The sequence below is a fragment of the Siniperca chuatsi genome, linkage group LG17 (assembly GCF_020085105.1).
Source record: "Siniperca chuatsi isolate FFG_IHB_CAS linkage group LG17, ASM2008510v1, whole genome shotgun sequence".
Classification (NCBI taxonomy): Eukaryota; Metazoa; Chordata; class Actinopteri; order Centrarchiformes; family Sinipercidae; genus Siniperca; species Siniperca chuatsi.
Window position 1 is genome coordinate 14,082,117 of NC_058058.1, and position 20,878 is coordinate 14,102,994.

At 40.7% G+C, this 20,878-nt stretch overlaps 1 protein-coding gene across 1 annotated transcript in view; it reads left to right on the forward strand.

Annotated features, from left to right (window-relative positions):
- The window catches only part of znf704 (zinc finger protein 704), a 52,120-nt gene that overhangs the window by 2,222 nt on the left and 29,020 nt on the right, over nt 1-20,878 (forward strand). Inside the window, 1 exon segment of the mRNA XM_044170711.1 lies at nt 5,092-5,279. Within this exon segment, the coding sequence (XP_044026646.1) occupies nt 5,092-5,279 (188 nt within the window).

Here is a 20,878-nt window from a genome sequence, read left to right on the forward strand (position 1 = left end):
GTCAGAGCTTTGAGAGCTGGGAAATGCAATGGACACTTGGGTTCTCTTGTTTTGCATTTGCACATTTCTATATGCAATGCTGCACTCACAAAAGCTGTTGCACAATACCGCTACAGTCACCGGTGCAGGCTGGAGTAGTGCAGCTGGGGCTGAGAGTGTAGTCCTGTCAGCACAATGGTCAAGTCTCTTTCAGCTCTCAGTTCCCACTGAGGTCGAAAACAAGCCATAAAATGAGGAGGAGGGGTCTGCTGTGTGTGTGCTCGTGGATTCATATGTGCATCTGTGTTGCCTTTTGTATGCATGGGTGTGTAATAAAGCATGAATGTGCTTTCTCCCACATGTGTATTTGTATGTTTAATGAGTTAGAGCTGACTACTTAAAATTTTGGAGTGGTGGTTGTTTATGAGGGCATGCCACCCTGTTTGAGCAGCAGCTGTACAACCAACAAAGCAGGCACCCCCAGGTTGGCAATGGGTGGCATGCTCCAAAGAATCTGGATGCTTGGCACTTTGCCCAGAATGGCAAACGAACGTCCCCTGTTCTGGAGAGGGGGGATACCACTTGTTGACTCGTTGGTTTGTGCAAGTGTGTGCTGTGTGAGCATTGTTACACAGATCTCTCGCTGCCTGCAAGAGGCATTACTTGTTTTTGTTTTGCTGACGCTTTTGTTGTCCTTGCTGTTGTTGTTTATGTTGATCGTACACCGTCGTGGGAGTCAATGAAGCAAGCTTGTTGACAGGAGCTGAGTGACTCTTTGTTCTGAAGCGCTGATCCCAGGCAGGCCGGCGTCGGCTGTCCTTATTGGTTGGCTGAGCAGCATCAGCATGAAGCACAGCACTCCCCTGTATTGATGTATGAGTAATCTTTTAGGGTAAAGGAGTTGTGTTTATGTATGTTATGTGTGCTGTATGAACACACATAACACAGGTTGAACACACACACATTTTAATCCCTAATCTTGTTCTTAAGTGTGTCTTTCTGAAGTATTTAAATATCTCTTATTGGCAAAAATACTCTAAAATGAGTTCTGCAGCTCTGCATGCAGAATAACTTCCTCTGTGACACCAAGAAGAGACTTGGGCTGAACAATTTGAGGTAAATATCTAATTGCGATTTTTGTGACCAGTATTGCAATTGCAATTTAAATCGTGATTACTTTCTATAAAGTAACCCCCAGGCCTGTATATAGTTCTGAACAAGTTGTTTGTACCAAGCATAATCACAAATTTATCTTAAAACAATCAGATGGAATCAGCTTGTTGTTAAGCTCCTGCAAGGGTTCTTTTATTCAAAAAAGTTGACTTGTACGTAATTAGCTAGGTTTTTTTTAGCTCATATTTAGAAAGATATTACATTAGTAGAATACTTAATGTTGCTCATTAATATTCAAATATAATGACGTCAACGGTACATGAGTTTCATGTAGTTTGGGCAACTAATGGAGTCAACGTTAATTAGTTATTAGCTACAGCTGAGTAAATTTGCCAGCAACATTTGTCATGTAAGTTTAAATTAAAATTGCAACTCGATTCGAAAATTTCAACATACAAATGTTTGTTCAGCGATTGTTCTAAGTCATATGTTAGGAAATCTAATGTTAGGCTGTAGGGTTGGGCCGATGGACGATGGCATCGTTCAGCCATTGACCACTGAGCCCTCTACCATTGTAACATCTTGATTTAAACCCCCCCCCCCCTTTGGCGAGTAAAATCTTGTTACTGAAAGTTCAATAAAAGCTTTGCGAGTAAAAAGCTAATAAGAGTAGTTTATTACCATGACTAGTATTTCAAATATTTTTTATAATCATATGATCTTCTTAATTAGGTAACTTAAGCAGAGTGTTAACCGTTCCTGCTGCAGATTTCAGACTGTGGTCGGGAAGCACAGGGAAGACCAGCGCTGAAGTTGTTTCTAACCTCAGGGCTAAACACCTTTACTTTTACCCAGCAGCTGGGAAGCAAAACACGGGAACATCTTGGCTATTGAGGAGCTGCAGTGTTTATTCATGGCCAAACTGTAACCTACACTGTACATTTACTGCCACTAGACAACTTCACTGCTAACCTTTGCCTCTGCTCCGATCGCGAACACCTGTCTTCTCTGCTCTGATTGCAGTCCACCTCTCTCTCCTGCTCCACCAAACGCTCACTAAGCACTGCCCCTTTCCTTAAAGGAGCCACGCTACTCTTATAACAAATAGCGAGGAAAAGTAAAGAAGGACCGGGTGAGTAGGTGAGGATGGGCTGTGAATGGGCTCAAATACCCTCGTCCATCCCGATGTTTCACTGTGGACATCATCATATGCCAATTTGGTAGACATCGCCCCAACCCTGTTAAGCTGTGTCAGTAGGCTTGGGCCGATGGACGATCGCTGATGGCTGACAATCACTGACCACTGAGCTCTCTCGTGACATGAGGCAGCTTAAGCATAGGCTGTAGAGAGGAAAAGTAAGGAAAGACCGGGCATCATATTCACTATATGTGCTGTCCTAATACAAACAGTTCCTAGCAACAAAGAAGAGCTAAAAGATACAGTCGGGATTTTATGACATTCGGTCCATGGGATTAAATTTATGGTCTGTGTTAGCTTGCTTTATTATGACCTTTGACCCATAAATGGTCAAGAATCTTTACGCTTGACAAACTGCCCAAAGCAAGTAGGTTATGAGTTTCTCTGTGAGTGGGAGAGAGAAGGAGAATGAGAAATAAAGAGAGGGGGGATATCAGGGACACTCTGGGATTTGCTCTGCTCACACAAACACATACACCAGCTTTGACACATGCAACTCAAATTTCACAACCGATTTGGCATGCTTCACAATTTCCTGGCTCTGTGAAATGCCATCATTCATAAGCCTGGCGAAAGGAAGGAATTGCCGTGTTTTATCCGAGGAGTACACTCGTCCTACACACAACACCTAATCTTCCCGAGCTGGTGTAATCCATCTTGTTGTTTTACTCAAGTCTGTGTTTTTGTAGAGCGGTTTGCTCACCGCTAAGTGTTTGTGCGAAGTAAATTGTTCTTTTGGTTTTTGTGTGTGAGTGATTGACTAGGGTCCCATTGCCGTTTCCACAGTCGAGCCTAATCGTGTTACAGTGCTTTGAGATAATGATCTAGATCACACACACACATGCAGGTACACACACACACATACACACACGGACACACACTGGCATGCAAGTCATACTCCTCAATGCTCCATTGGCATGGGCAGCTGTGCGTATCCCTCTAGGAGTGTTTTGGTGTTTTCTTAGTGTGTTTCTACAAGCATGATGGTTTTAGTTACCTACAGAGATGTGTGTGTGTGTGTGTGTGTGTGTGTGTGTGTGTGTGTGTGATGTGTACGTAGGTAAATGCAGGTATTGTGCAGAAGGATGCCATTCGTTGCTGTTGTGATGTTGAGCTGGGTTTTTTTTTTTTTTTACATTGCTACAGGTAGGCGTTTTCAGAGCATTGTGAAGGGAGAAATGCTTTTCTTCTGTGATTGTCTTTGTGTCAGTGAGTGTTAGTTTATGTTGGTAGGTATGTGTAGCATGGGAAAATTTTGTCTAGAAGCACAATTGGTGTGCAGTGGAACCAGCTAAATCTGTTCACAACTCACCTGCAGTGCTTCCCTGTGACTTTGTAGAGACATCAGGTTGAACTCAAATGGCAGAGATCACCATTTGAATAATTGAAGAATTTCATCCACCAGCAACAATCTTGTGGCAGGGAACAGCTAAGCTTTTTGGCAACAAGGTGCTCTGAATGATATACGGTCAACATGAAATTTGTATTTCAAGTTCAAAAATCTTTATGATTGTCTAAAATTGAGGGAGAATTCAGGTGGGTTTTTTTTTCAGATTAACATTTTATAAAAACATCTAGAGTTATGGTATTATAATTTCCTCTTTAAAGATGGCCTGTGGAGTTTTCTTTTAAAAGAAGTTTCTTTGAATGAGTTTTTGGCAATTTTGCTTCAGTGTTGTTCAATTTTACTCAATTTTTCAGTGTTGTTCAAATCTAGACAGATGTTTACTAGCCTCCTTTTTAGCCTTGGCAGGTAAGATCTGGCATGCTGTAGTCTTCTTGAAAGTTTAAAAGGTACAAATACAATGAGAATTTCAATGACCCAAGTCCTTGACTTTGTTGGCACATTGCTATGCTTCTTTGTGCGTTAACACCACTAACTGTCTCGATCAATATATTATAATATATTATATAATATATAATCAGAATAGTGTGAAACCAGCGCCATGTATGTGTGTATATATGGTGTGTATCGCAGCACCCACATGCTCATGCACGATACAAACAAAGCTTGGACCCACTCGTAAAAACATTGCTCTGTAATGTTACCGGTGGTCAAAAACTCCCCGGGGTACCTTTTAAGTAATTCACAGATTCCTCCCATAAGGTCCTGTGTCCTCAGAAATACTTGTGGCACAAGTGGCAATATGAATTTCTAAAGTTTTTGAACTTTCACATCACCATCAAGAAAGGCCTCATATCACAGGTGCATAGTTTTGTTTAAAGTTTCATTTATTTTTGATCATGAGCAGTTTTTGTAGAGTTGTCAATAGCCTGCGGTTTTCGGTTTGAAAACCTTATATCTCCAAAATATCTACAGGAACAGCCTTGTTTTATAACTGACCACTGTGCATTTTTGAGTTTATCCAATCTGTTTTGGAAAGGCTTTTTTAAGCTCAAGAGGCTGGGAAATTAAACCATATTGGACCGTGTACTCTTTCATTTGAAATGTAAACATGAAAATCTTCAAAATTTGGGTTACAAGCTTTCGACAGCCAGATCCAGAGCCCAGATCCCAACTTTATATCTGCTGCTGTGTTGAAAAACTAAATTCCTTTTGTAATTATTTCCATGCAATTAAGTAATGTTTCTGTGATATTTTAGTATGTCATTTAAATGGGCAGTATTTCTTGGTATTAGTCAGAAATATGACATGTTGCTCACACTGGGTCTTTGCCAAAGGAGGCTTGTTTCTGTACTCTGCATAACTTTGCATCAACATTTCTCATGGCTCAGCATTGTTACTATCTTGTGTACATGGTTTTTTACCCAGGCATTGACTTCTTTGCATCCCTCTCCAGCAGAGCTCCAGTAACGGAGCGCCAGAGAGCCAGAAGGTGGAAGGCGGCTCCCTCAGCCCAGAGGCAGTGGAGGAGCAGCGGGTGGCGGACAGCAAGCGTGTTGGCCGGGACCCTGACACCCGATCAGTGTCCCTGCTAGAGCAGAAACGCAAAGTGGTCTCCTCCAGCATTGATGTCCCTCATGCCAGGTAGGTTTTTTTTTTCATGTTCTTATATCCCAGAGGGGACTTTAACCTGAATGCACACTAACCCATGGGTGCTTGTGGGGACAAAAGTTGATGTCCCCACGGGTAGAGACTGCTTTTTAAGGGTTAAGACTTGGTTTTAGGGTACAGGTTACAATTAGGTTAAGGTTAGGGTAAGGGTTAAGGTTAGGCATTTAGTTGTGATGGTTAAGGTTAGGGTAAGGGGCTAGGGAAGGCATTATGTCAATGACTGTCCCCCACGGGGATAGTGAAACGTGTGTGTGTGTGTGTGTGTGTGTGTGTGTGTGTACATGTATACAAGCATGTCAGTTCTTTGACAGTGAGAGTCTGATTCGTGTCCTAGAGGGAGTTTGGCTTGGGTTCATACATGAAAAGTTCATTGAAGGTTTATGACATAGATATGTCATCTCATAAAAAGGACAGAGACCACTGAATGCAATGTAATTTGACAGTAGTCCACTGTTATCCCATTACACATATAGCCTATATTTTATCATATACCATCATACATGTTACACTGCACATCAATGGTGTCAGTATGTTGGAATTAATGTAATGTTAATCCCATGCCAACATTTTGTTAGTCTAAGATTTCATCCCAGTCCTACATATTGAAGGGTTGTGTGCAAAATGTCATTTTTGGAAGAATCCCATTCTGTTGCCTTAACTTGCTGAAGCAATTATGGTTATGGTTATTTAAACGGCATGCCTCTGGTGGTTTCCCAAATTGTACAAGTGGTGCAACACGGACTCAAGGCCATGAGAGTCAACTAACATAGTAAATTACATTAGTTATACTATTGCATGCCTTTCCTGCTCCGTAGCAAAGGCAATATGGATTTAGACATACTGTAGCCTTACAGCCAAGATAGACATAAGAAGAAATATGCTTGAAATTTGTGTGGGAGAACAGCTATGGCTTTCATGTTTTATTAAAAGCGGGGTACATAATCCATGTGGTCCTGCAGTATGTAACACAGAGCCCTATAGGAATCAAAACTATAATTATGTTATCATGAGCGGTTCCCTCACACATTCAGTGATTCTCTTTACAGCATACACACACACACACACACACACACACACACACACACACACAAATATTATTATAAGGTCAGCATAATCCACCACTGAAGCTGGTCCACAATAGGGCAATTAAACATTAATAGGCAGCAGTGCATGGCAGTGAAGATCCATCTAATACAGAAACAACACTCTCGCACTATTAAATGTGCAACACTAATACCTTGTAAAGCACCGCACAGTTATCGAACATCACTCCCCATTACTTGTCCTCATTCTGCTGGAGGAGTCCAATCGATGGCAACTTGCTGAAAAGTACAGTAAAACTTGCCCATTTGAGCAGCTTTATCACTGCATCCTGAGCCCTGTTTTAAATTTAATAGTTATTTGCTGATGAATCATTGATTTGGCTCTCTCTTGTTGCCCATTAAGGTTAAAAATCTCTTTTTAAATTAAATCTATTCCATGGATTGGACAGAAGTTTTACACCTGTCCTACTATAATTACCTCCTTGCACAGAGATCGCCATAATATTGATATTTATATGGTTATTGTGGAATGACTTATTGATCATCTCACTGCTGTTGCACAAGATCAGCTTGTTGCCTCAGTTCAGGGACGATCGCTTTATAAACAAAGTTCCTGTTTATCCTCTTAATGAGACCTTCGGACAACAAGAAAGCCATGGGGACTGTTTTATAAATCATTTACCCTCAACATACAGTAAGCCTGATATAATGGTTAAGAGAAACTATGACCTTTTTAAAAAGCTTTCCAGTTATTAGTGTGGGCACACACACAAAATTTCAATAACACACCTAAGTTGTCTCCCTAGCCAAAATTCCTTCAGGAATATGCTGTGTGTTGTGTTTTTATTTAGCCTCTCCAGGCAACTTTGAAGCATTATTAGTGTGAGAATTGTCAGCCAAACCCCCCACATAAGTAGAAACAAGCACAGACATAGGTTAGATTTGCTTTTGGATGTGTATCTTGTATCTACATTAAGTATCAGTTGTGCTGTGTTTTGGGCAGCCATGATGAGAAAATATCCTAAGCCTTTGGAAACTTATGATAGTGTAGCATACCAGCTGTGACGCTTTCAGTTAGGGGTGTGCCATATCATCTAGTTCACGCTAATACTGGTATAATTTTTAATATGAAAAAATTAAAAATCATATCGTGATAATGGAAACATTCAGACTTGTTGACGTAATGACGTCGTACTGTTATGCACAGCAACAACAAGCATGGCTGAAAGCGAAAGTAACATTGCTACTGGCTCCACGGTGGAGAAGTTGATTCCATAAAGGGGAGCTACTTCAATAGTGGAAGTGGTTTGGTTACAAAAGGTCAAGCAGTGTTTCCCACACATAGACTGTACATGGTCGGGCTGCCCAGGTATATTAACGATGCCACCCGCGATCGATTATCTAGTGGACAATCTCCCCTCGCTCTACCCCTCCTGTGCGGTCTACTGACAATCGCACATGCTCTGCAGAGAAATACAGAGAGAGACTCCTACTTATGCTGTTATTTAATAAAAGCTTGTAAGTGCACCTGTTGGTGCTGATGTTATTTGGAACCACGTTGGTTTTGATCATTTTGATAGGCTACGTCATTAATAACACGCCTCCTCCACACGCGGCTCACCAAGCTGCTGTGAAAACGGACTCGCGGGTGAAAAAGTCCAAAACGTTAGTTGTGTTTTTTTGGGCAACTTTATAAAACATACTGCTGACGAAGAAAGTCAAACACATACAGGGAGAAAGAGAAACAGAAAGAGGCGGGGTGGGGCGGGGCAAGCCGGTGTGTGTGTGGGGGAAGAGAACTGAAGGGAAAAGCAACATGAGCCGATTAAAAGTAGTTTATGAGTAAACACTACAATAAGGTGGAGGATTAAGCAGAATTAAAATGGTAAAATAAAAAAATTATTTACTTAAATATAGGGTAATGTATTCTTTCAAATATTTTATTTATATATATATAAATTTTGTCATCTCCTGCTAGGTAAAAAGAAAAAAGTAACGTATGTATGTGAAGGCCTTGTGTGGTGTGTGTATGTTGGTGTGTGCTCAACGCATAACTTCTGCAAAAGTTAAAAGTTACAAAGTGTTAGTATAAAGCTATCCTATCTCTCTTCTGACCTCCCTAATGGCATCTACCTGTTTTTATTTTTATAAGTTTATAAGTGTGCCCCATGATCTAGTTTCAGTAACTGAGATTAAAAAATGGGATGTCTTCAGGTTTCTGTAGAAGTTACACTTAACTTTCTTATTATGTGTTTCTTGCTTTGAAATATCCTCATCTTTAAAGTTCAGCCAGTTCATCCCTTCTTAATGTCATAGGCTTTTTTATGTGTTAATGAAAAGTCCTATCATTTCAAACCCTGGTACTCAAAATCCCAAAGATATATTGTGTTTGTCAAGTGCTTTATTAAACCAACTGCAAAACCAGACTTCAAAAAAATCCATTTCAGCCCCATTTATAATGTTCTCACACAATCAAGAACATGGAAAGTTCATTCTTGCCATGTCTTAAGAGCTGGTCAGATATCCCTATAGTGACCTCTTCAGTGCACAGCACCATTATTGCCTTAAGATCAAGATCCATGGCTCTCATCCTCTGCACACCTGCGACTGATTTTCAGCCCTGCTCTGGTGCTGGGGAAGAAATGGTGTCGCCACCGACCACAAAGTAACGTTTATCTGTAATGGAGACAAAGGGGGAGAAGGAGGGAGGAAGGAGGCTTAGAGGGATGGTGGAAAGGGGACGAGAGAGTAACAAGGAAAAAGAGTGAAGGAAATGTATGTGTGTGAAGAGGAGGACAAGAGGGTAAAGGAGATGGAGAGAGGGTTTGTAAGAGTGTCTAGCTGTGAGGATAACAGCAAAAGAGAGGTGAGAGAAAGAGAATGCCTGAGGATTTTTTTCTCAGAGCTAACTCTCCCGAGAAGTCTGACCTTGAGGTTGTTAATTGCACTCTCAAAAGTTCTCTCTCTGCTGGTGATTTACCAAGAAAATGTCTGGCTGTTTGATGGCTCTCGAGGTCCCTTGTAACCCAGATACATTAGGTTTCCTACCTCACTGGGAGTCACTGAAGTACGCCGATGCCTCATCTGCAATCATTGGGAAAACAGAGGAAAATGACATTGTGCCATTTAGATGTTAGACCTCGGGGGTTTTGTGTAGCTACATGTTATGGTTCTGTCAGCCGGTCCAGCTCTCATTACTTTATCGAGTAGCCTCCTTCATCGTATTTGTTTACAGCACATTTACTTCGCCCGCATTTCTTCAGATCTGGCTCTAAAAATCAATAGGTGTCATTCTGTGATTGACCTATTTTTTGCAGTGCCCCAGCTCCCAGATGCCCAAAGAAATGGCTTCCTTTATGAAATGTTTTTCAAATTTGCTGTGTCTCAAAATACAGAGGCAGTAATTGCTTGCTGTGGCAGATTTGTTCTGATTCTGATTTGTTTATGTGATGTGTATTGTCTGATTCTCTCTTTACTAAATGTTTAGAGACATCTCTACGCATTGTCAGACTGTTGTCTTAGCCAGCTTCTGGCCTTCTCCTTCCTCCACGGGCTTATGTTTTCTCTATGCAGGAAACAGTGAATTGTAACAAGAGCTGGCGGGGCAAACCAGTGGAAACTAATGGCTTGGCTTTTGACAAATAGCATTCTGGAGACTAATTGCTAGCAGGGGAAGTGAAGTATAACCTTAGTTGAAGGGGAAATCAAGGGAGAACTCTGCTTATTATTGCAAAACCCAAAAACAACAGATCTGATGGTTCAAATCTTCTGACCGCCAACAGTCAGCCCTCTCTTTCTAGCATAAACTGAGGTTACTCACGTTTCTGAAAATAACTGGACCCCTTGCTGGTCCTCTATGATGTTGTAATTTCTTCTTTTTTTATACCCAAGTCTAACACAATGACCACATTTAATTTGATTTATGTTAACCTCCATGTAGCTGTAAATTAAAGCAAGAAAGCTAGTGGGGGTGGGTGGAACTTCAAAACCCATTTCGATGCCAAAAAAATCTGTTTGTTATTGTTGATCATTTTTATTGTTGATCAGTGTATTTGCAGATCACCCAGTTCACTGTTTTGAGCCAACCATGTGTTCCACACTCGGAGCCTGGTGCATCAGCCAACTCAGACATGGAATGGGGCCAAAGACTCCCCTCCTGTGCAAAACGAGGCCCAAAGAGACAGTCAAATTATCGTTTGTCTTTTGATAAAGTGGCATGGCTTTATAATCCGTTTGTTTTCTTTCTGCTTGTGGTTTTGCTTTGTCTTTATGGTAATTTCTTTATGGAACAATGTTTACCGATATTACTCCTTTTGCACAATGTGTTTTTGTGTTTGTGGTGAAGGAGGGTGTTTGAGTTTCGAAATGAGAGAAAAGAGGGGAGGACAGGGCGTGTGTATGAGAGCAGTGTGGGTTCTCCAGAGAGTGAGTGACAGAGAAAGAGTGAGAGAGATGCTCAGCGTTTGCCAAAGAAAACAGTTTTCCTGGTTTGGATGCCAGTGGAGTTCAGAAACCATGCGATTTACCATCTGAAAAGACAGCTCCCCCCCGCTTTCTCCCTCTCATTCACTGTCTCGCTCTCCCGTACTCAATGTACTATTATCTGATTGAACACTGAGATTTTTCCTGCAACAACTTACTTGAACAAACCAAGTGTGTTGAGTCAAATACTCTGAAACTGTATCAAATTGGCCTAACTACACACAGCTAAAAATATCAAACAGAAATGTGCTTGTATTTATATAAAAGGGACATTGCTCAACATGTATAATAGAGGGTTCTTGTTTTTGAGGCCACAATAATGGTTCCCAAAATTCCAAACGTTGGGGTTTTTGTCATAATGACAACTTTAGCAGGCAGTGTTTTGTAAAGGAAATTGGTTTTGCTGCATTCGAGGAAAAACAAATGGCTTTAAAACATATGGAAACATCACTTGCACTGTGTGTATGCCGGCTGCGCAGTAGAACTTTACTTTATTTTTACAGTGTTAATGTTTACTGATGTTTACTAATGAACACTACCAAGTTGAATACATTTTAAGAAGGGATTTAAATAAATGTACAGATTTAGCCTGCATGAGCTCATCACAACAGGTTGTTTCATTGTCTAGGAGTCCTGATGGGGAAAGCCTGATGTTGTTTTTAATCTCGGCTTTAGAACAGCCAGTGGGGACCGACCCAGGCTCGTATGATGTTAAAAGGTCTGTGATCATATCTTTGTACCATGTGCATTCATGTTTTAAAAGGGATCAGCAAAATCTTAAAATCACTTCTGACAGTATCAAATAACCAGTGCAAAAATGCTAAAATTAGAGTGATATGATCTCATTTTAGTCAGGGTTACACATTAACTATCATGTGCGCCGTTGTAATATCAGATCCATTCTCTAACCCCCCACTTTCCATTAGTTGTCTCAGTATAATATAACTCAGTAAAATAGGACAAAATGAGATCTTCTCTGTGGCGAAGAAGAATAAATGCACGGGAATAAATGAGACAAAAGCACCTTGTGTGGCGTACATTGTCATTGAGATTTTCTAGCATGAAAGATTTTCTTGAGGGAGCATCTTATAAAACAGTGGCCTATGTGAATTACTTGAATATCATATCAGTGTGTGCATTGGCTCTTTCTGGCTGGCTCTACTTTGTTTGCTCTGTTTAACAGGATTCACTGGAGTTTGCTTTGTTCAAGGCTTGAAATCCACCTCAATTGATTGTACTGAATCGCTAATCTCAGATACAGTTAAGTATTCATGGACCCACCCCTCCCTGCTGTTAACTCAGCCTTAGATTTATTGCACATAGACTAATCAAAGGCAAAGCCCTCACTCTTTGTCAATATCCGTGGCACACTGGTGGGAGCCGCATCGAACTGGTCCGCGGTGGCTCATTCGACAGGTTCTGGCTCCTGAGAAAACGACCACCTGTGATGCTGCAGGAGTGGAATTGTGAGTTTAAATTTATATGCAAATTGGCTCTTTAATTAAGCGTGCTGAATATCAGTGAGTGTGAGTGGGAGAATGGTTAACCATGGATTAGTAGACACTTGGCCTAAATTCACTGCAATCTTTTGCCAAAGCACTGGACTGTGGCAGGCATGTGTAGGCAATGTGTGTGTTGTTGTGATCTCAATCCAGGGTTTACATTCACTTTAGCCAGAGAACTTGCAAGAAGCTCTTGCAAGTTCTCTGGCGCACATCTGGCATGCTAATTAGAGCATCAGTTATTGAGAATAGAAAGATTGTCATAACATCTGTACCATTTTTTACATTGAATGTTCACTGCATGCAGTTTAAATAAAATCCACAATGTCTACAGTTTATCTTAACGTATTTATCATAAAAGTCCTATGCTGATTACTTTGAGGCTAGTAGTGGAATTGACTCATCATGTGTAACATTACTTTTGAAGCCATCAGCAAAAATCTATTTGCAGTTATTGATGTCGTAAATAAGCATTAACTTAATAAACACTGCTTCTTAGGAGTTTGCACACTCTTTATGGCTGTCAAGGGAGTGTGACAAAATGTGTCGGCCTGACAGCACCGTTGGCATGAATCCGGTGAATCAATCTAAAGCCTCACAGAAAATGTCACTAATATGCTAATTTGTCCTACATCACTGTTGTTGTTTTGTAAGGTAGATTTGTGTTCAGTCATTCCCTGCCTGCTATCTAGAATGCATAGTGCAGAGCCTCAAAGCCAATGTTTATGTGACAATGGGCTCTGTGGGCCTTCTGCTGCTTCTGACTAATCCATAGTCCCCAGCTTTAATAGACTGATGGCACAGAGTGCTACAGTGAAGGAAAAAAAGAAGCCCTAATTGATTCTATCGACGGACATGCATTATGGTCGTCTACTGTATATACGAGGTGGTACTAATTGACGGCAGTGTCAAGTGTCGCACATTGTGTCCAAATAGAAGCACTAATGAGGAGGTGAACATCCATTCTCTTAGATATAAAGTTAGATTTTTACCTGGAATGGGCAGTTTAATCAGCATTGCTAAAGTCGGCCCCTAAAATGATGAGGAAATGTGTAAAGATCATTTGATTAAATTAAATTAAATTTACAAGGGTCCACCTATTATCACACAGTTTGTGCATTGAACTGGGAAGATGGAGTTGTACAACATCCGAAAAACCCCTATGCTCGTATGGCACTAGCATATATAATGAATGACATGTACATGTTTTTGAACTGACAATATTTGTGTAAAATTTGAGCATAATTCAAATTATCTTAATTCACTAGCTATAGGCACAGACAAGAAAGCCCTGTCATTATATAGCATATTTGACTGAAAATGTTAAAACATGACCATATTGTTTAGTAATTTGAATTATGTGCTGACAGAACTGCATATAGATTATTGTTTGAACCTAGTGGTTTTATTTGATCACTTGTTTTTATGTTTTTGTATTAAATTGTCAATTAGCTTGTTTTCCCATAAAACAGTGCCAAATTAGCTATTTGTGTTTATTCGAGTAAGTATTCATATTTTTTTCAATTTATTTAAGTATATAATAATATATAAATATAAAATAAATGTTCTAACAGTAAAGACGAAAACCCCCAAATGCACATGAAAAGCACAAATCTGGAGTACAGAATGTACAGAGTAGGGATTACAAGTTGAATAATTGTGCGCTTCCTGCCATAATTTAGTATTAATATTACTGTACTGACCCAGAGTTTTGGTTTGGGGCAAAGACATTGTGACACAATGGGGAGGGTACATGCTTCTCAAGTGTAACTTATTAAAAAACAAACCCAGCCCTGCAGAAGTACCTTCTCCCGACATTACTTCTAATTATGGCCATCACTTTTGAAGCTCCATTGACCTGTCTGTTTTGAATTATTGATACCTATCAGGCTGACAGGCTTTATTAATTAAAATGGAGATGTACTAATTAAGAGCACGGCATGAGGGTGTCATAATTGTAACCCCGTTTTAATTTGAGTGACGCTCATCAATTTTATTGCGGTTTAGCAGAGTGGGCTCTGTGTGACAGAGGGGTGGGCAAAGGTAGCGTGGAGGTGCGCTCATGTGATGTGTGTGTGATCGTGTATGTGTGTTTCGGTATACAGTGCACTAGCCATCATTTGATACCACTCCGACTTGCTACTTTTCAGATTGTCAGCACTGCCGGCTTTAAAGACCAGATGTTATAATGGCTTCCTTTCTTTGTTCATGACAGTTTGCATGAGAACATGCAATTATTCTTTGTCATAATCCAAAGAGATAAGTGCAAATGAAATGCAAAGACTGGCCCATCCAACAACAGAACATATCAGTTCCTCCCATGAACTGCTTGCCACATTTTTGTAATGTGGGGCCACTTAAATGTACTTTGAATCAATTGAGACGACAGATCTAGAAGTGATCTAAAAAAATCTGTTTTTGTGTGCTTCAGTAACTTGACTTAGTCTCATGCAAACACACATTTTAAAAGGGAACAATGCGATTCCTCCCAAAAGCTCCCCCAGATGAGAGTCTGTCTTCTGGAATGAAATGTGGAAAAACGCTTTGACATACTGTGACTGCCAACAAGTTTAGTATGGCTTGTTTTGTATGTTTCAGTACATCAGTTTATCAGAGTACTCGTGTGTGTGTGTGTGTGTGTGTGTGTGTGTGTTTGTTCGTTCGTTTATTCTAACTTACACGTATTTGCAGGGATGCAAACACGTGCAATGGATGTAGTGGTTTCATATGATTAATATATCAGCACTGCCACATTACTTACCAGTGGCATCTCTCTCTGTCTCACATAGTGGGAGTCTGGCCCCCCTCTGAGTCATATCAGGTCACAGGTGTCTCTACTTTCCCAACAAATGCTGGTTTGTGCAGCCACTCAGACAAATCTCACATCTTCCCATGTGTCCTCCAAGTCCCTCAGTTGTCAAAAGAACCTATGTTGAAAGCATACCAGTAAACGTCAATTGTTGTCAAAACAAAGTGATGGAAAAGATTTGTAGACTAAGCCTAGTAAACAAGTTAGGATCATATGAAGGCACCATCATATGATCCTAACTTGGGTAATGAATCAAAACCATGATGCCTGCACTGGTGTTAATTCCCAGATGTAGTATGAATCCACCTTCTGGACTAACAGATGTATAAAAGATATTTACACCGCGGTAGAGGCTATAATGTGTTTAGTGCTGTGGCATGTAATTTGACCCCCAAGAGAGCAAAAAGAAGAATTTTCAGACAAGCATCAATCATACACACTTGAAGTGGTGCGACGTTCATCAGAGGACCTTTCAGTACAGATTTGCTTGATTTACTGTTCATTTTTCGGTATCATGTTTAATGACAGGAATAACATCTAGGCTACCTCAACAGTTGGCATCCTCCAAATATTGCTCAACACTGTTGAATCCACTGCACAGTTAAAATAAGGCAGACGTTTAGTCAAAACTATCCCACAGATGTCTTCCTCAACAAAGAGGCCTTATGTTGTGAGGAGGGAGCGATAAAGTTAATTGAAAGTTAGCCATTCGTTAGTCTGACATCTAACAGCCATCTGCTGGGGCTGATCTACATAAATTGTTCCCAAATAGGACAACAGTAGAATATCCTTTTACTTCATAATTCAATAAGGGGGCTCCATGGTCTTTGGTGTCTCCAATAAGATCTAAAGCTGCGGGTAGGCAGCAGACCAGAACTGTAAATAAGAGACTAGGCACTTCCAAAAGAACATTTAAAGGGTAATCCATCATCTGGTGGGTTTCCAGCTCACGCATATACATACAGTACAGCTTGACAGAGAAACCAAGATGGCAGCTATTTCCCATCTTGTTTTTCCTTAAATGTGTGCTGTGAATGGTAGGCTAATGGGTTGACTTTACTTTTATTGAAGCACATAAGATTAGCGCTTAATATTTGGAAAAGTGACATTTGAAACATACTCCTCTCATCCTTGGGCAATCTTTTGATCCCTGACGTATTCGTCCAGTTGCCTGCATGCTGTTTTCAACTGTTTACTCCCTATCATTATTGTTGCTTAGGCTCTTGTGACTTCCCTCAGAAATCATCATGACATTTAAAAGCCTTGAAATGCATAAACCTCCTTTTGTGGTGGTAAAATTGTCAAACTTTAAATGGTGGACCCCAGCTGCTTCATAAACGTACCCAATCATAATTGGCCCTTGCCACAACCCACCCAACCTTTCAAATAAAATAAAGCTTTTATTGATATATTTCTTCTGTGTAGGGTTCTCTCTCTCTCTCTCCTGTCCTTTGTTCTTCAAAGACATTTGTCATTAGCTTCACTAGCTTCACCTGCAAGCTGGCTAGCAGTGGAATGGTTACTACACACATGCACACATACACAAACACAGACACACATGAGTCCCTGAAGGTAAAGGTTAGTTTTTCACTGTTCTGCTTATCTTCAGGTTGTCCCTTGTCGCTGTACAGAACAGCTTGTAAGGGGGTAAACAGTCAGCAGTGGCACTTTTAGCTTTGGGGGTTGGTGTGTGTGTGTGTTGTACACACCCGGGGTGGTGTTGGAATTCAGAAGACAGCTGGTACAGTTGCCCCCTCAACCCCCATTTGGAGAGGTTGTTCAGACCATCTCCTGTTTTCTTCAACACACACGCACACACACCCACACACCACCCCCATCATCATAGAGCTCTTAATATCAACAAGGCAGCAGTTTTCCTGAACTACAGATTTGTCACCTCCCTCCTTTCCCCCTCTCTCTTGGCGTCCCCCCGTAAACAACGGGAGCCAGCGGCTTCAGTCACATGAGCTACCAGCATCTGCAGAGGAGGTTGTTGTTGTTTTGATTTGGGTTCCACATGCTGAACACGACTCCCATGTGAGCGGGACTGTGTGTCTGCAGTCATTTTAGGGGTTTGGGTCATGTGTGACTACAATGTTCTGCCAAACTCAAGGGCTGCCTGCAGAACTTTGTGTGTATTTTTACATGTGTGCCTGTGAGTATGTATTTGTGTGTGTGTGTGTGTGTGTGCGGATCGCTTTGGCAGCATTACCTCACTATGAGCTGAAAATGGATGTGTTTACCAGGGGCTTCTCTCTCTTTCCCTCTCTCTCTCTCTCAAAGATCCCTCCCTTATTTTCTCTCTTGCAGACGTTTGAGGCTCACAGTCTTGATGTAGGGAACATAACACCGCCATTAGACACACACATACACGAAAGCATTTTCTGGAGTTTAGGTCTGCAAACATTAAATGCACAGACATACACACATGCATACACATACACACAAACCATGTTACACAGCCATACTCCTCCATATAGCATGCATAATTCATGACCTCCCATTGACATCTATGTAAACATGGGTGCTTCCTTCAGCTGTAGTGGGTCTTTGTTGGAAGGGTTGGTTAAGTTGAGTAAAATACTCCTTTACTCAACTCCAACCGCCCACGCATCCAGTAACATCTCAAGGAAGTCATTGTTTTTATATCCTCTGCTGACTTGTGCCATGTTGCATGTTAATTAAAGTCATAATTTTCACAGATCCAAATACAGTTTTACAGTCTATTTGTATTTAATGTACAGCACATCAAAATTATTTTATTTGGAAAGCTGTGTAACTCCTTGTTGTATGTGCTCCAGTACTGTGAAAAAGTCAGATTTGATGGCCAATGTAATGTATTATATTGGATTAGTCTGTGCCTTGCTGTGGTAAGAGATAATGTCTTACTGATCTTTACTAAAACAAAGAGCAAACTTAAAACCTCCTCTTCTTTCTCCCTTTCTATCTTCCCCTTTTGTCTGTTTGTCCCACTTACTGTACACTTTTCCCTCTCACTGTCCACTTCTTTTTATTTCTTTTTTATTCTTTCAATCTCTCTCTAATCGCCTCCTTTCCCCAGATGGCTGAATGAGCTTTCTAATGTTGCTTTCCACCTTCGTTCTCCCTTCCTGACGTTTCTCTCTCTCGCTCTCTCTCACCTCCCTTGACTCGCTGTATCTTGCTTTCTCCATCTCTGCTTTCTCGCTCATTTCCCCCTTCGTTCCCCCATGATCTGTGTCTCTCCCACACTCTAGCCCTCCCTCTCTTCCTTTGTCTCCTCTCTCCGCTGCCTGCTTTGTGTGTATGTGGCTGTGTTTTTCCTCTGACCGACAGAGAGAAATGTTAGCCCACTGCTGAGTTGTGTGCTGGTGCTGTAGAATAGGCAGCATGGCTAACTTTCACTTGCATATGAAATCAGTAGCGACATCCACAGTGAGGCAAGTACAAATTCTTTGTCTGAGCTTTCTCTGACGAACAACTGTGTTGAATTTTGGCACCGAAGCATTCTCAGGATTTGAAATCTACCTGCGTGCTCCACAACTTTCACTAGTTTCTAATTGCTTCCAGTTGTCTGTTTCCACAAGGTAAATTTAGTTATTTAGAAAATAGCTGTAATTAACAACCCACACAGAAATGAACATGCAGTATACTGAACATGCATACAGATTCTGTACCCACAAAAGACACCCACACATGCACATTTCCAATTATGTATGCAAATATGCCAATCATTTGCAGTTAATCCCCACAGAAAGGGTTAATGATGGGTGCACAATCACAGATTTACAAGTGATTATGATATCACAGACAGATAGACAGCAAAGAGGCATCCTTGACTCAGTCGTGCTTCATGTTCTTTACAATCCAAGTGTGTTTTGTTTTTGTTTACATTTTGAAGGCAGGCAGCTGTAAGCAAGGGCATACAGTATTGACCCAAATCCTAAGTGACAATTGGCACGTTAGCTTGCTGAAACTGTCCGTCAGTTCGTGTCCTTGCCTTCGGCTGCTCAGAGCGTTATCACCGAAGACGGTATTCACGGCACACTGACACATACACAGGTGGTGGGAGTGCAACTCTAGAGTCTAGACATATTTGTGTTAGCTTAAGGGTTTTTATTGTGCAGTTTCCTGTTGTGTTGTTATTTCTCTTAATGCTCGTAGATGGAGGGACATTCAACAATCCCTTCGTAGGTTGAAATCACTCTGCACACCGAGGTGCAGGCTATGCTTTGAAGAATGCTGATGTCCTACATAATAAAGAATAACCAATAATGCCAGTGTAATGTGAACCATTTATATTTGTTTGTGGGGCCTGTTGATTCTTAGGACACCTGCTGTTTCTGTCAGCATTCCCATACCTCTTTCTTGCCATAATGTGTTTCAAAAGTCAAGTGTATACACTGCAAGTGGTCAGATTTTTCTTTTTTCTTTAGTGTCACAACACAGATTTTAAATATTTTAGATAAGTTGGGTAATTTCCACTGCAGACACTTTTAAAAATCAATTTTGTATCCCACCCACAGTTAAGAGTTTTTGTGAATTTATAAACTTGGTTTCAGCTGTGTCATCTTACTGGCCCATGCTCTGAGTTGATAAAAATTCAGGTAAACTCATCTGATCCAACACACAAACACACACAAAAGAGAGAAAGAAAAATGGTCAGGAGCAGCCTTTTCTATCGCTAATAAAGTTAAAATAAGCAAGCCATGCTTCCAAAATTTGGGGGTTGAGGAGAAGTCAGGTTTCTGACCTGCTGCATGTACACATGGATTTACAGTAACCAGGTTATTGCAGTGCATGTAAACACATTCTCGGATTACTCGTGTCACCTGGTTGCTCCGAGTAACCTGGTTATTTAAGTGCATGTAAACGCACTGTAAGTTGCCTATGCCTGTTACCCTGCACTCACAGCAACTTGAACAGCAACTTGAACAGCAATGAACGCTTTGTGCGTCATTGTTAAAGTCCTAAAAACGATGCCAGAATTTACATAAAAGCTTAGACAGTTGAAGACGGTGCTCTAGTAACTGCTAAAACCATATTTCATGAAATCTTATTTATTGATTTAAGTGTTTGCATGCTTTTTGTGATTAAAGTCATAAATACAGAAAAATATATCTGTTCCTATCCATAACACTAAATTTGATTTTTGGTATGGTTAGATTAGTTAAAACCAATACAAAACAACTTCTCATATTTGCTCCTGTTGTTATGAAATGATAATTAGACAAGTGTTCATTTCATCTGAATGTACAGAAATTGCTTTTACATAGTTGCCTTTAGAAATGTGAGCATTTGTCTTATATGGATGCATTGATAGACCTATGTGGGATAATGGAGCAGCAGAGACTTTGTGTGGACTTGTTGACATGAAGAGGAGGGAAGAAGGAAGGGGAGGGCTCTGTTTCTCTCTGCCCCCCTCTCTCCTCTCTTGGTGTTTTTAAATGTTTTTTTTTGTCACGGCTGTCTCTTCACGTTCATTGTCACATCCTCATACCACACAGCAGTAAATTAATCAGAGATAATTCTCGCCTGATGGAGACCTTCCCCCAAACACACCCTTCCCCTCTCTTTCTCTCTCTCCCTCTCTCACTCCCCCCTTGTGTCTCTCTGTCATTTTTTCCTTTAAAAACCTTTAAAAACTGTAGTCTACTGCAGTAGTCGAGGTTAACAATCGAACAAATAGTGAATAAACTGGGGAGGAAGAGGAAGACAGCAAGAATGAGAAGGGGAGAGAGGGGGTAAGAGTAAAGG